This window comes from Artibeus jamaicensis, unplaced genomic scaffold (assembly GCF_021234435.1).
Source record: "Artibeus jamaicensis isolate MK-2021 breed Jamaican fruit bat unplaced genomic scaffold, CSHL_Jam_final scaffold_369, whole genome shotgun sequence".
Lineage (NCBI taxonomy): Eukaryota > Metazoa > Chordata > Mammalia > Chiroptera > Phyllostomidae > Artibeus > Artibeus jamaicensis.
Window position 1 is genome coordinate 8,083,687 of NW_026522042.1, and position 16,816 is coordinate 8,100,502.

At 42.3% G+C, this 16,816-nt stretch overlaps 1 protein-coding gene across 2 annotated transcripts in view; it reads left to right on the forward strand.

Annotated features, from left to right (window-relative positions):
- The first annotated feature begins 4,555 nt into the window (after positions 1-4,555).
- TTC33 (tetratricopeptide repeat domain 33) overlaps positions 4,556-16,816 on the forward strand; it is a 30,815-nt gene continuing 18,554 nt past the window's right edge. The window contains exons 1-2 of one of the 2 annotated variants that reach the window (XM_037138529.2): positions 4,556-4,650; positions 8,672-8,896. In XM_037138529.2, coding sequence (XP_036994424.2) covers positions 8,673-8,896 — 224 coding nt within the window. In that variant the 5' untranslated portion in view covers positions 4,556-4,650; position 8,672. The other variant, XM_037138528.2, reaches the window with a different exon arrangement.

A 16,816-nucleotide genomic window follows, 5' to 3' on the forward strand; every position in this document is an offset into this window, starting at 1 on the left:
TGAAATATGGAACAAATTGGACAGTTCTAAATGGTCATATTTGCTTTGAATTTTAATTACTTTTTAAAAAGTGGCATTATGGGAACTGTCTAAAGATGCTTTATCTTTCTAAGACTTCTGGTATATGTTGTTTTTGTTGCACTTAGTAATAGCATTACATAATAGGTATAAATGAAGATTTAAAGTCACCTCAGATAAAATTAGTATCATGTATGCTAATTAAAAATAAAAATATTACCCATATTTGCCTTATACTATTTTAACTTTAAGAAATTGATATTTTTCCTGTTAATCAGTTTTCCATTGCAACAGAGTTATCTTTTTTCCCTTTTAAGACTACTTGTTAATATGAAGTTTTTATGTTTGTTTTTATTTTGCAAATACTTTGAGCACCTGTGTAATTAAACAAGAATATACTCAGATGTCAGGAGAGCTTGCACAGTTACTGTAGTTGCAGATTTGGCTCTAGCGCCCCTAGAAACATGCACTGAATTCAAATGAAAAACCTTGGCTCCTTTCTGTCCAGGGCTGCTTCTGTTCAATTTGGAATCTGAAAGCTATATAAAAGGATAGCAGTTCCATTTAAATACAAGTTCCAAACTGTGTTCTAACTTGAGTGTGGCCCCTTTGTTTTAAAGATACTGATTTTAAGTAGGTCTCTAAATGCAACATGTGTTCCTGATGTTAAGAACAGACAACTGTATTTTTAAAGTTACAAATATGTATATAGAACTAAGACATTGTTGTAATGTCTCTATAAGCTGTTGGGGTGGGTGGGGAGCAAAAGGAGGAACCAATTCAATAGGACCTTCCAAAAATTGTTAATTTTGTACACTTTGCTTCTTTTTAAGTTATTGTGATTCCTTTTAGTTACTGAGTTTTATTGTGAAGATACTTAATATTGCACTTGTACAAATAGTATGATAAATGCACGGACTATTGCAGTAAATTCTTTTTTAAGCTGGGGTATTTGAAATGACAACTTTTGATTGAGTGTGTAAAGGTTGCACCAGAATTTTCATGAATTTATTGTAGTTTGCAAATTCTTACTAATTGAAGATGTAAAGGAGTCAATGCAAATGATTTTTAATCTTTTTTTATTATCTTTTCAGCAATTTATATTTTTTGTGATTTTATGCAACCATATTTTTACTTTGTTTTGACAACTGAAAGATGTATAAGGTTTTTGCCAGAAATGTACTATATACATAGTTTTAAATATAACAGATTTTACTGAAATGTAAAAATTTTGCCATTAAAATAAATGATTTCTCTCTGAGAGGAATTTTTCTACCAGGTTGGGGGACATGGGAGCTTAATATATCATATCTAATTTAAAATAATTTCACTGAAATAAACTCCATTGCTTTTACTTTGATTATATTTTCTCTTGAGATGCTTGTATAGTTTTGCAGAGTTTTAAATGACTTGGTGCAAACAGTTCTGCCCTCCTCTCCCCTGCCCTGCCCTTTTTGACCCCGTAGTGGCACTATTCACAGACGCAGGACTGCCCCTGAGCTCTGACTGGCACCTTTGGATGAAAGAAAAATGCGTGTTGTTTAAATCTTAACTAACTCCTTCCACTGCCTACCTCCAGTGGAGATTTCATTTTCATTTTGAGTTCTGACCGGATGAATGAGACCCCACATACAACACAACTATAAATTGGGTGTAGAAATCAGTGTTGGTAGTGCAGTATTCTGAGACATGCTCATGTTTGTTTTGAATGGAGTATATTTAAGTGTGTAATTTAAAATGCATTTAGAAAATGGATAATGAAGAAAACCATTTTTCATGTTACGATGTGCTTAACTTTTTTTAACCTCTGGGAAAACTAAATAAAAGAATACAGCACTTTATAGCTGACCATCTGCACCACCTTCCTTTTAAAAGAATGTGCCTAAATATAAAATGTAGTGCTTGAACAAACTTTAACATTCAAACATTGTAATTTTTATCGCAACTAAATTAGTTTTGATTTCATCTAAAAATCAACCACCTGAACAAAATATTTAAAAATATATGATAAAAGCCAAAGCATCTGCCATTTCTCTCCAGCTTCTAACGTTAGAGTTAGAATTACACTACTGGTAGAATTCAGTTAGAATTAAATCTTGTATTCCATGTGGTTTTTTGTTAGGCAAGGTTTGAACTAAGTAATTTTCGGTCATCCTCTTTTTTTAATCTTTACCCAAGGTCACGCTCACTGATTTCAGAGAGAGGGGAAGGGGGAGGTAGAGGTGCGTGGAAGAGTGAGACGTCCATCTGCTGCCTCTCCTGTGCGTCTCGTTGGGACTGAACACCACAAAGCAGGCCCGTGCCCAGCCTGTTAAGTGGTAACCTCTAGCTTTGTGGGGCAAACGCCCAACCGACTGAGCCACATCGGCTGGGCCGCTTTTCAACCTTTTTCATCTCATGGCACACACAAACTAGTTACTACAATTCTGCAACACACCGAAAAATGGATTTTGCTGATCTGACAAAAAAAAGTAATAATTTTGATTGATTCACTCTGGAGGGCTATTCTGTTGGCTGTTTACGCTGTCACTTTTTTAAAAAGACTATTTTTAGAGAGAAGGGAAGAGAGGGAGAGAAACATTGGCCTGCAACCCAGGCATGTACCCTGACTGGGAATGGAACTCGTGACCTTTTGGTTTGCAGGCTGGGGCTCAGTCCACTGAGCCACACCGAGCAGGGCAACTTCATGCATCATTTGATTATTCTGTGAATTTATATCCCCTCCTATGGCTACTCTTAACCAAGCACTGCCCATGTAACTCCAGAGCATACAAGCAGCCCTGAGTGTCTTGGGAAGATGGATGCACTTTAAAGACTTTTATAGAGGTATATGCAGAAAAGTACACAAACCGTAAGTGGCTCCAATTTTCAGGGTTGTAGGTTTGTGGTGAACATGGTATATAAACCTCTACCCAGCTTAAGAGACACTGCCCCCATCTTAGCGTCTCTTATAATTTAGAACATAAAACGATGTCCTGTAATTAGCACGAACTACCCCGGTGCAAAGTGGGAAGGAATCACGGGAGTGGGTGCCAGGAGCAGGCTGGCCCCCGCGGTCGTGCGCTGACTGCCTTTGATCTACAGGTTCACTGACGCAGCTCTGACGAATGCTGATGCCTTTTAATCCAACCATATACATACAAGTCACATCTATCACCCGAGATGATCTGTGAAAAGTAAGGAAGTATTGGGAAGCTGTCAAGATCGTTATGGCAGATCTTTTCCCAAAATCACAGGTTTTGTTTCAATTTTTGAATTTTATCATTGGCAACAGTTTTCTTGCAAGAAACAGGCTCCCTTTGTTCATTGTCTAGAGACGTCCCATCAACTGCCCAAGCCTGGAATAGCCAGCCGGTCCGTCCGTCGTGGGTAGAAGCTGTGCCCCAGTCAAGCCGTGGGCACTTCGGTCCGCAAGGCGATCTCACAGGCGCATGTACGGGGACGTCGCACTTCAGAGTGCAGCACAAGTACCCCGTGAGTAAGCCCTCCTCCTGCAGAGCATTCAAAGGAATTGTACGAAAGGGCCATTTTAATAATCTTCACTGCTTCCCCAAGGCCGTCTGGAGGGACGAGTTTTCCGAGCTCTGTGTGGGGGAAGAAGCGACTGCCCATGCGCTGCGATCGCCGCTTCGATGGCCGCGGAGGCGCCCGCGCTTCTCCACTCACGCCTTTCCCTGCTTTGAGCAAACTCAGGTCGGCGTTGGGAAGTGTCCAAGATGTCTCCATAGCAGTGTGAAAACGGTTTTGACTTAGACACGGTCTCGGGGATCGGCGGGTCTTCACGGGGCAGCGGTGGCAGAACTTTTCTTACAGGGACGTTTGGCGACGTGGGGAGACGTCCCGGGAGGTCACTGCTGTCGGCAGCGGTGGTTGCGGTGGGCGTCTGGCGGCTGGGGCCCGTGGCCGCTGCGAAGCTCCGAGCGGCGGCCGCGTGAGCCGTGAGCCGGTCTCCCCACCTTGGTGGCGGGGCCTCGGCAGAAGGAGCCTGGCCGACCCCCGCAGCTGCAGTGACAACCATTTCAAGTTTTCAGTTGCCTCGACATTTCCCTGGGTGCCTTTCCCGCACTTATTTTCGAGACGTGAAGCACAGCTTTTTTTTCCCTAGACCATAATTCTTCTCCCTTCTCGGTTCCGCTGTTTTCCTACATGAAGCCCAGAGCCTGCACCCTGGGATCCGCTCCCCAGACCCCTTTTCATTGTTTGACTCGGGCCTCTGCGTGTGGCCGACCTCATTAGCTAGGGCGTGACCTCGTTTACAGCAGGGGCATATCTTTATGCAGTGAAGCCCCCCAAATCACTGGCTGGTGGACCGCCAGGCTCCGCAGGCTGCTATCCGAGCGCACTTGGGCGGGCGCAACCAGTTTGCCCTGCTCTCCCAGCGCGAGCGCCTGCGCACTCGACACTCCCTCCTGCCGATAGAGGGCACCCCCAGCCGGGGTGGCCTGGACTACAAACCCCAGAGGGTAATGGGGTGGGGTTGGCCGCAGCGACTTCTGGGATTTGTGGTCCAGGGAAAGAGATTCGCAGATTAAAAAAGGCTTTGAGAAGCGCCTCTTTCCTGCGGATTTCTCCGGACAGTTGGGACGCTGCGCGGTCAGTCAACTTCCCATCTTGGAAGCCTAGGCTTTAAAGGTAGGCAGGTCAGAGGTTGGGCATTATGATTTCCGCTTCCTGTGGGCAAAGGTCAAGCGGAATGTAAACACGGGATCGAAGTTGTCTCAGGTAAGTGAGGCCACCCGATTGGGGCTAGAAACCCGAGGAAGAGCAGGAAAAGGGGGCGAGTGGGAGTCGTGGTTAGGGGAGAAGGTGCTTCAGAAGTTGCAGTTGAGATTTAGCTGGGCTGTGGCATAACCCGGACACCAAGGTTGGTGTCTAGGGACGAGCAGTCTGGGGGTCCGGCCCTCCTAGAAGCCGCGCTCTGGCGGCTCCTGCGCCTTCTGGGAGTCGGTGCGGTTTAGCAGTGGGAGGAGCGGAACCGAGGGCGCTGTGTCTGCGGCCGCGGCCGAGGGCGGGGCTGGGGGCTCGCGTGGACGTTCCGGGCAGCTTTGATGAAGTTGGCACGTTGTTATTGTTGTGAAAAATGAAGGGAGGTCGCTAATAACTGGGTTCAGTCTTGCGGTGACATTTTCGGGTAAATCGTTTCTTGACTTCCTGACCTCCGAATACATGCTGTGCCCAGAAGAGTTCTGTTTTGATTTCCTGGCCGTGTTCACCCAGGGGTTTCGCCTCCGGTGCTGCACCCTCCGGCGCTGCGAGGACGAGCTTCAGGCTGGGGCCTGGGCGACCTGTCACGCCGGCAGCAGTAATCCAGTGCCTACTGTAGGGTTCATTGTATCAGCAAAAGAATGTAGAACGCAACATCTTTGTTTAGAATTTTCATGGCATTAATTAAATACAATTCTGCTTGAAACGATTTTGTGTCGTTTTATGAATTTAGCATGAAAGCAATTTGACTATGATTTATCTATACGGTTTTTCTATCCTGGTGGAAAATACAAAGGTTGGGGTGTTGGTGCCTTGCGCATCTAACTACAGATTCAAGAAAGCCTGCTTTACAAGAAGTTTTAATTTAGTGTTCAAATCGCCTTAGAAGAACAATAAACATGTATTATTTAAGGTATCTGAATCAGTTGGAAGTGTTAAATTTTCCAAGGGGGAAAGTGTGTTGTTGTATATGTTGTAGGACTCACCTGTCTTTTAAAAAACCTGGCTAATTTTTATTCTTCAGTCTATCCCACCCGAAGTGTTTCTTCTCTGACATTCTAGCATCTTTTGCTTACTCTGTGATAGCACTTATTTTGTACCGCAAACCGTAATTGTGGTATCCAGACAATTTTGAAGAGAGTATAAAACTGTCCTTTTGGTTTTGGTCAGAGGTTGGTGCTTTTTAACCTCTGCACCCTCGATGCTGTTTGGCATCCCTTGGTTGCTTTTCCTGTCCTTCACAGTGGCTGTTTCAGATCTTTTCTGTTGTCATGTCTCAGATCTGTTCTTTTCCCTTTACTTGGCACAGGTGACTAGCTTCCTATTTCTCTAAAAAATGGGAAGCTTGGGGGTATGAAATTTGTCATTTTCTTTTTTTCTCCCTCGAACTTGCCTGTAGTTTTCATTCAATATTAGCTCTTGTCCAAGAGGAATGTATTCTTGTCCCTCTCTTCAAGGCTAAACTTGTCAACTGATAGGGGACATCAGGCCTATTATACTCCTAAAGCCTCACTGAGTCCTGGCCTCCACAGCCTTTGATCTCTAGGGTTTCTGGAGAAGAATGTCAGAAACGCCTGCGGCAGTGAGGAGTGTGGCTTCTTCATTCAAGGCTGAGAACCACCATCTGGGGCCTTGACCTGTACCTGCCTGTCTTCAGCATTTAAAACAATGGTTTGGGTTGGAGCATGGGGGTGGTAGTGAGAGTCTAAATGAAGTATTAATTTTTAAAAAATACATGTGCGTCTGTCCTTTTTATCCTTTTCTTCCTACCCTAACCCCTGCTGCCAATAATCTCCAGATCTGACCGGTGAGTTATGATGTAATTTGCCTTTAGGAAGCACACCACGTGTCCATCTGTATGCACAGGGCTAGGGTACCTCACAAGTTCCGTTCGGAAACTTGAAACCAGGAAACTAAATCATCTTCATCCTTGTCACTTAAGGACAGTCATAAACACAACCCTTCTATCTGATCCTGAATTATCCTGGTATCTTGTGAGACTTCCCTAATGATCTGTTCTCTCACGTTGTCCTCAGTCTGTGCCTCTGGACTTCTGTCCCATAGTAACCACACTTCCATTTTTAGCCATTTCTTGGTTCTTCCCCTAAGTTACTTATAGTCATCTTCAGACATAGGAGTCTCATCTCTCATATTATAATGGGTCTAGGGAGAGAGTTTGACATTGTCCTAATCCCCTAGTATCCTTCTTTGGGTTTTTCTAAAAATCCCTGCTCCTTTGTAAAGCATCGTAAAGCATCTGGCTCACCCGTATCAGCCTATGCACTTCCTGATTGCTGTAAGTTATTGGCGCTCATGTTCATCAAGAATTTAGGCATATGTCCTGGCTGGTGTGACTCAGTGGATTAAGTGCCTGCCAGTGAATGAAAACGGTTTGATTTGAAGTTCGGGCACATGCCTGGGTTGTCAGCCAGGTCCCTACTTTGGGGTGTGTGGGAGGCAAGCACATATTGATGTTTCTTTCTTTCTTTCTCACTCTCTAGATATAAATAAATAAATAAATAAAATCTTAAAATAAAAGAACTTAGGCACATTATTCACAATTTTCTTGCCCCTGCAAGTTCTGTCATTATCTCGGGCCTTTCCCGGTGAGCGGCCTCACAGCCCTGCTCCCTGTTCTGCCCCCTCCTCCTAGTGATTACTTACACTGCAGGTGGGAATTAGTAGTGAAGACCTTGATAGCTGTTAGAACTCATTCACTCTTTCAGTTTTCTCTCTCCCCTATTCCCACAGTACCCTTTCTTTGATAGTTTTCTGAGGACTTCTGGGTGATTGGGTTTCCTATCCCTCAAGCTGATCAGCTGAACTCTAAGCTCCTGGGGGTCCTAGACCCCTTTAAGAATGAACACAGGTGTATACAAAATTTTATAAAAATTCCATGGGTTTCTCAGTATTTTTAAGCCCATCCATGTAATTAGTAAGAGTTCTCGGATCCCTCAGTGAATCCCTTCTCTAAGTAAATGTTTGTTGAGTTCTTCCAGGGTTTCCGTTCACTTTGTTCTGTCAGTATGCTTTTGTTCTTTATCTCTTACATTTGTATATCTTTGCAGATTTGCAAAACAGTTTAACATTTGTTATTTTTTTGATTCACCCAATACTGTGAATTTGCCAGATATGCATTTTTTAAAAACTATTATGGAAAATGTTGAACATACATGAAGAGAGAAAAGTATAAGGAATCTTATGTACTGGTGGTCACCTAACTTTGTCAGCTGTTCACTCACAGCAAACTTTTCATCTATATTTCTCCTCTGCTGTATCCCAACCCCCACTGATTACATTGAAACAATTCCTAAATATCATATAATTTCATGTGAAATATTTTAGCATATATTTCTAAAAGATAAAGACGTTTTAAATAAACATTATCATAATATTATTTATCACAACTAAAATACCACTATTTTTAATATCATTAGATATCAGATCAGTGTTCTGATTCCCCTTGTTTTCTCCCCATTGGCTTGTTTGAACCCAGAGCTAAAAGAGATCCACTTATTCTATTTAGTTACTGTATCTCTTAGTCTCTTGTAATCTAAGGGTTTACCTCCAATCTTCCTCTCTCCCTCTCTCTTTTTTTCTGACAGTTTATTTCTTGAAGAAGCCAGCTTCATTTATTTTTCTGCTTTTTTTATGTGTCTGCATCTCATATTATTTTGCATGCTCATCTGGAGGCTAGATCTGATTCAGAATGAAGTTTTGGACGGAGTCCATGTGGGTGGAGTGTCGCTTCCATCAAGAGATGCATAATGTCCACGTGTCTTTCTTGGTGTTTAGTTAGCAGGCTTTGATGACTATTTCCTAGGGCCACTGGTTAATTAGGTGTTAAAAACCAATGGTAGTCAGATCCTTATTCCTTATTCATCTAGTTGGCATCCTTCTCTAAAGAGCCAAGTTTGAAATTTAAAGCTGTTTCTTTGTCACTTTCCAGAATGGCTTCCTTTGGATGGAAGAGGAAAATTGGTGAGAAGGTCTCAAAGGTCACTTCCCAGCAGTTTGAAGCCGAAGCTGCCGATGAGAAGGATGCCAGCACGGAGAGTGATGAAGGGAACTGGCTTCATGCCAGTAAACGCCGGAAAGAAGTGCTCCTGGAAGGCTGTGCCCAGAAAAGCAGACAGCTGAAGGACGAGGGAGCCAGCCTGGCTGAAAACAAAAGGTGTGTTTTATTTAGACTTGTCGTGTGGAGAACGTTTGTGTTTCCTGACTTGCTGCGGGTAACGGAACAGAGAGTTACGAGTTCTGTAAGTTCGTGTTTTTAATGTCTGACCTAGGTGCTGAGTTTAAGAAACAGTTTTTAAAGTCACCTTTAAATGTTCCCCTAGAATCTCAAAGTTTAGAAAAAGTCTTCAAGATGCGTTTAATGTCTCTTATAATACTTTCCCACCCACCCGTTTTGCTCTAAGTGGAATAAATGCTTAGTATAACATAATCCAATGTACTGATTGGGAGGAGACGGTGTAATTTCTGGAAACGTTCTTTTTGTTGTAGTATCAATCACATAATTTAGGTGTTTTCTGAATAGATTTGATAATAGATTATACCACATAATTTAGGTGTTTTCTGAATAGATTTGATTGTGCATATTTTTTACAATAGGTTTTTGGTTATTTTTTTCATTGACTTCTTGTATACTTAAGTGAATGTGGAAGTGGATAGTAGCTTCATTTTTCCTTAGTCTTTCCTCAGCTAAGTTCTATTACTTTCATTATGTGCATCCTTTCTTCCCTCTTTCCTGCTGTTTTCCCTGCTTTAGTGATTCCTTTCCCCTTTCCTCTGCTTAGCTCTTTCAGTGGAACCGAAATCCTCCTCCACAAATCACTAGGGAAAGGACAAATCATTTCAAGGTCGTTCAGGGAAAGCTTTATGTAGAGGAGAATAAACTGATCTTTATCTCATGCCACATACAGAATGAATTTTAGAGGAATCAAAAATCTCATTGTGAAAGGTAAAGCTACACCATTAATAAAAAAAAGTGTAGAAGGGTATCTTTATAACCTCGAGGTAGAGAAGGACTTTTTTATTTAAACATATTTCAGATCTATATTCAAGTTGAAAGAATGGTTGAATTCCCTATGTCTGGACCCAAATATTTTTTAAAACTTTATTTTTTAATTACACTTTATATTCAGTATTTTTTGTATCAGTTTTAGGTGTACAGCTCCGTGATTAAACAATCACATACTTTACAGGGTGTCCCCCTGATATTCCCAGTGCTACCTGGCATCACACATAATTATTCTAATATTATTGACTATATTTCCCATGCTGTCCTTTACATTAGATTAAAAGATTCTTAATAATTGCTTTATTTATCTCCCTCCCATACACATATACACACGTAATTGTGTACTTATGATTTTTCGCTGGTTTATTGGAAAGTAAGTGGCAGATGTGACAGCTGGTCCCTAACTCAGCACACCTCTCTTAAGAATGAGGGTGTTCTCTTACCAAACAGAGTAGCTGTCAAACTATGAAAAGTAACAGTTTTCATACTGCATACAAGCAGAGGAAAGGGGAATGGAATCACTAAAGCAGGGAAAACAGCAGGAAAGAGGGAAGAAAGGATGCACATATCCTTTCAACTGCAGAGTCTGATGGCCAGTTCACATTTAGATTTTCCCCATTTTCATCTAAATGCCTTTACATAGTGTTTTATTAAAAACCAGAATCCAAACAAAGTTGACACCTTGCATTTGGTGATTATATCTCTTTAGGGTCTACTTGGGTCCCCTACTTCGATCCCCCCTGGCATTGACATTTTGAAGTGTCCAGACCAGTTTTCTATTTGATTGTTTCCTTAACTTGTTTCTCTGTCCCCTATGTTTCTTGTAAACCGAGAAAGTTAAGTGTCGAGCTTTGACTTGGATTCTAATTGAATATCCTGGGTCAGATTGTGGGGCGAGGCTGGTGCCTCACCCTGCGTCGGACTGGGCGCTGACGGACGTCCTGTGTCGGTCTGTCTGCTGCGATGTTTGCTGAGAGCCATATTTTGTAAAAACCGTGATTTTACCCGTGGGGCAGAAAACATTTTATACTAGGAAAATGACAGTTAACGACATGAGAACTGTTGATTTATTTGCCTCGAAGACAGGACTTTCGGAAGATGTTCGTATGCCCAGCAGGAGGAGCCTATGGACAGGTGGCTGGGAGGACGGGGAGCTGTTCAGCTGGCGGGGTCGGCAGTGTGGCCAGGGCACTTCGCCGGGTGTCTTCTGTCCACCGGGCCTCGAAGAGTTGGAGCCGTTAAAACCAGCAGGGCTGAACAAAGTACTCTGTCTTTTCGTTTTATTTTGTTGTTGTTTTTTCCTCCTAATTGGTTAGGGTGGTTAGATTTCTTAATCATTTTTGTCATAAATGAGTCAAAATCAAAGAACCAACATCTTAGTTTCTATCTGTTTTTTTTATTCTCATGTAATCTTTTATTAATATATTTTAATATAAAACACAAACTATTGAAGCTATAATATATCAGCATGTCAAATTGGGGAAGAAGGGTAGAAAATAAATAACAATCAAGGACAACTATCAGGTATTTCAGGCACAAAGATTTTTGTCTTGTAGAACTTCATGAGATGGATCGTTCTTAGTCAGAAAAAAAAACCCTGTAAATTTTCCACATTTATGAAATCACTTTCAGAATGTCCATAAACATCTTAGAAATTCTTGTAAATGACTGTTAAAAGTTCATTAACTTTGTTGTTTTTGCCTTTTTCTCTAGACCACAGTGGCGTGTGAGAGGGAGAAGCGATTCTGATATCGCCACAGGAGCCCCTCTGAGTTTCCTGTGGTAAAGGTCAGATAAGAGCTCGTGGATGCACAGAATAACTTCTGCTTTTTTGCTTCCACGTCAAAACATTGAGTCATTTCGTTAAAATCGGCTGGATTGGATGCTTTATTTTCCATGGAGAACCCTGATTTCGTTACGCTTGTTTTGCTCATTAGCACTCTTTTCAGAGGGGTGTATACACAGCTGTAGAGACTGACTGGGCAGGTTAGAGAAGCCTGGGGGAGTTGAACAGTTTGGTGACTCTGCCAAAAATAGATAGACATGATAGTTTGAAGTATTTAAGAGCATATTAAACTTGATTGAAAATAATACAAGTTGAAAATAAGCATACATAGTGAAGTAAAATTAAAAAATAAAACTCAGTTCTTGCTTTTCACGTCAACTTTATCTTAAACCATCTCATTTTTACTACATTTAGCCCCTCTGGCCGCCCAGTGTTTTTGAATGCAGTTCTTTTGCAACTTTATTTTGTAATTCTTGTATGAAGAGCTTTTAACTCCTGGTTTCGAGGTCCACCTTCTTGTTCTTCAGGTCTCTTCTCACTCGTCCCGTCTTTGGCGTTCCTGGTCGTGACTGTGCCCTCTAAAATAGCACCTGACTCTCCCTCTTTGGGTCCCGGCAGCCTTTACAATTTCCTTTAGCGCTTCCTCTTTGAAGTCATCTTACTCCTTACTCTTTTTACTTGTGTGTTATTTGTCTGTCTTCTGTAGAGACACAAGCTTCAGGACAGTAGGGTTTCGTTGGACTCTTGGACTGTGTCTTCCGCTCTCAGGACAATTTGCAGCACCTATTTACAGACTGTTGATAAAGCTGCTGTTTGGGGCTGTATTATGGTTAAATAGATTTCTGTGGATTAATTGTCATTTATTACATGGTGTCTCTGGGAGGGTTCTGAGAGTGTATTTATTTTATAGCCCAACCACAAGGACCTTCGAGAACGCGGTTTTGCCGTTCCCCCCCTGCGTGAGAAGCTGGCACTTGAGAATCATTGCTCTATTCTCGGTCTCATTCCTTCCCCCATAACCCGTACTCTTCCCCCTTGTCCTCCGAGTTGTTTTGTGTGCAGAAGGCTTGTGCGTATACAATAGACAATAACAGCTTGGTTGTCACAGTAGAGTGGCTTAAGGGCTTGGGCCTTAGAGCCAGGTGGCTCGTTCCCTTTCTCAGCCCTGCCCACGTTGACCGGCATTGTCATGTTAGAAAAGTACTGAGCCTGCCTGTGTTTAAGGGTCCTCTTCTGCAGAAAAAACCTACCTCATAACGCTGTCGCACCGATGAGATGAACTTACTTATGTAAAGTACTTAATATGGTGCCTGCCACATAAGTTAAGTACTCAATAAATGTTAGCAATTATTGATACTTTCGTTATAATATTCTCAGTTATTCTGTATCCTCTGTTGGTGATATATTTTCTCACTGATTATATTTTTGCTCTTTGGGGGTTCTTGTGAGGCTGAAATCCAATGATGGTACAAAAATACTTTAAAAATGAGGTGTGGGCTTCAACTTGCAGCCGGGAGACAGTGTCAAGAACTTGACTCAGACAGCCCTGCACAACTGGAAAATTGGACAAAGGCTATGAAACATCTGTTTTCAAACATTGGCTAATAGTCAACATAGAGGGTTGGGACACAAATGAGGTGATCCCTGTGTCCCCTGACTTTCCACCTGAAGGCAATTGCCAGGTATAAGCGTGTGACAGGGAAACCAGATATACCACAAGGGGCTTGTTGATGGAGGACATGGAGACTGGGCTTGGGGGATAGTAAGGCAGCTAGAAGTTGTGTAGTAGTGTCCCAGAGAAGAGGGAGCTACTTAGAGACAGAGCTTCAGAAATCCAAATGAGACTCCCTTGAGCATTTGTTGAACATCAGGCCGTTCAACTGTGGGGAAAATTCCACAACTCCAGGTAAAAAGACTGGAACATTTTGAGCTGAACTGCTATTAGAGTTTATGTAGACCAAAGAGATAGGCATTTAAGCTTGAACCACCCAGAGTAAAGAGTTTGGAGGTCACCAGGGACATTAGCTGGAGTCTGCATGGCGTCTTTGTGCCTTAGCAGGGGAGCACTCCGTCCTGGAGGGAAGGCTTCTCTGCGCCTGTCCTGGCAGAGCTTAGACAGGGATTTGAGGGGTTCGGGGTGACAGCGCGTCAGAACAGAGCCCCAAAATTCCAGACCGTCAGCAAAACGCTCATAAGCCAGTAGTGGTGATAAAGCCAAGTAGTTGGCAATTGAAATTTTTAAAAAGTACCATTTACAGTGACCACCCCAAAACAAAACAATCAGGGAAAAAAACTCAACAAAGTGTGTGTAAGAACTGTACACTGAAAACTATAAAACATTGCTGAGAAGGATTTAAGAAGACCTAACTAAATTGTGTTATGTATATGTATATGTGTATGTGTATGTATATGCGTGTGCATATGTATATGTATGTGTATGTATATGTATGTACACACGCACACACACACACACACACCGTGTTCCTGGATCAGAATACGTTTTGTAAAGACATTAGTTCTCCCCAAATTGCTCTGTAAACCCAATGCAGTTCTAGTGAAAATTCCAGCAAGCTTGTTTTTGTAGTGACTGATAAGCTTATTGTAAATTTTATATGGAAATGCAAATAATCTAGGCTAGTCAAAAAATTGTATGGAGCAGAACACACTTAGGGGATTTATGCTGCTTTATTCCAACACACACGACATTCTCGAACGATGGACCTATATAGTACAGTCAGGCCTCAGTACTCATCAGCTTCCAGACTTGTGAAACCCCATACTTGTACATTTTTTAAAAATATTTTATTTATTTATCTTTAGAGGGGAAGGGAACAAAAGAAGGAGAGAAATATCAATGTGTGGTTGCCTCTCGTGTGTCCCCTGCTGGGAACTGGCCTGCAACCCAGGCATGTGCCCTGACTGGGAATCGAACCATGATCGTGTGGTTCACAGGCCCATGCTCAATCCACTGAGCTTACACCAGCCAGGGCTACTTGTACATTTTGACAAGAAGAAAATGTTTCGGCACTTGCTGCTTGATCGCCACTCGTTGCACTTGCTTGAACTTGTATGAGTCACAACGGTGCTCCACAGGGAAAAATGCTTCAGCATTAGGTGCTTGCTGGTTTTGACACTTGTCACGAGTTCTAGAACGAATTAATGACAAGTGCTGCAGTACCACTTTGTTAGTGTAAGGACAGACATATATTCCTGGTCTGTCCAGAAAATATCCAGCCACACACTGTGGAAAACAGACATTTTTTGAAGAAGATACAAGGAACATTGTACATGGGACAATGCTGCCTCAGTCCGCTTCAAAGTAGGCGCCTTGGGGCCTCGCACAGCTCTCCTAGAGTCTCTTCCACTGTTCAGAGCACTGCAAAATCGCCATCAGCTGTCCTGCCGTACTTTCGTGAATCTCATCGATGTTCTGAAATCTCTTGGGAAAAGCCAGAAGTTTCAGGGCACCAACAACTTCTGGTCTGTTGGGGGACTGAATCACCTGGGTGATTTGATGTTTCACCAAAAAACTGCACGAGACGTGAGATGTGAGGCATAAGTAGGCATATTTTCATGATGAAGCTGCTGATCACTAGTTGTCCACAGCTACGGCCATTTTTATCGTACTGCATCTCTTAACCGACAAAGAGCTTCGAGGCAGTACTCATTATTAATTAATTGTTTGGCCTGGAGGGGTGTGCTCATTATGGACAGCACCTTCCCAATTGAAGAACATAGTTAATACGGTCTTGATCTTGCTGAAACTTGGCTACACCTTCTTGGGGTGCTGAGAGCCAGGCGACTTCCACTGAGACGACAGGGCCTTCGTTTCTGGATCATAGTCACGGACCCATCATTCTTCACCAGTTATGACTTTTTGTAGGAAATCTGGTTCATTGGTAGTGGTTTGAATCAACTCATTAGCAACTGCAGCACAGTCTTCTGTCTGCTCTGGAAGGAGAAGCAGTGGGGTGAATTTTGCAATGATACATTTCAGGCCAAAATCCTGCATCAAAGTCTCGGACACAGCAGTTTTTGGAATCCCCAGATCAGCTTCTGGTTCTCTCACTGTCAGTCACTGATCCTTGCTGCTGGCAGCCTGCACACATTCAACATTCTCAAGTGTTCTGCTTGCTGTAGGCCTTCCAGAATGTGGGTCACTTTCAACAGATTCTCAACCATCTTTGAAGCATTTGTGCCACATTTTTATTTGTGTTGCACTCATTGCATCGTCCCCAAAAGCCTTCTGAATCGTCTGAATAGTTTCCTTGGAAGAATGTTCAAACTTAATGCAAAATTTGATGCAGATTCATTGCTCTACTCTCTCAGTCATTTTGAATGTGACAGCCACACAGTACACATGCTCACTCAGTGGCATCTACCACCCCCACTGACTAGTGCAGTGAAGTCCTCATTGTTCACACATGCACATTCCAGTCCACTCTCCTTGGCTGCCAGGTTACATCGATGTCATGGGAACCGTTCTCATTATATTAACAATGGCTGGACTTTTTGTGGACAGATCTTGTAGAACAATGAAAAGAATATAAAGTACTGAAATGACTCATATATTTGGCCAGTTGATGAAAAATTAAAACTTCTGGCTATCAAAAGGTGTAATTATGAAAATGAAACATCAAGCAGAGTGGAAGAAAAGATTTACAATATGTATCTTGTGGCACAGGACTTATTCCTAGAGTATATGAAGAACTCTCACAACTGTCCCATTAAAATGCTTGCACGGAAGCTTTTCGGAGAAGATAGGTGAATGGCCAATAAGCACATGTAAAGCTGTTCAGCATGATTAGTCATCAGAGAATTTTAAATTAAAACTACAACATACTACCACGTAAGCACCAGAATGCTAAAATTAAAAACACTGACATGTTAGGTGAGGATGTGGAGCAGCTGAAATTTCATACATTGCTGATGAAAATGCGAAATAGTTTTTACTACGTTGGAAAACAGTCTGGCTCTTTCTTACAAAGTTAAACATGTACCTTATTATACAACCCAGCAGTTCTGCGCCAAGATATTTACTCAGGAGAAATGAAAACTGATGTGCATGTGAAGACTGGTCTCACCCTGCTCCTAGCGGGTTATTCGTAGCGGTCATTGACTGGGACGAACCAAATGTCCATCAGCAGGTGAGTGGGTAATGGAATTCCTGTATAGCCATCCAGTGGTATCCTAATGAGCAATGAGAAGGAATAATTGATGCACCCAAGAATCATTATGCTCACAGAAAGAAATCAGAAAGAGTGCACGTGGTCTGATTTCATCTG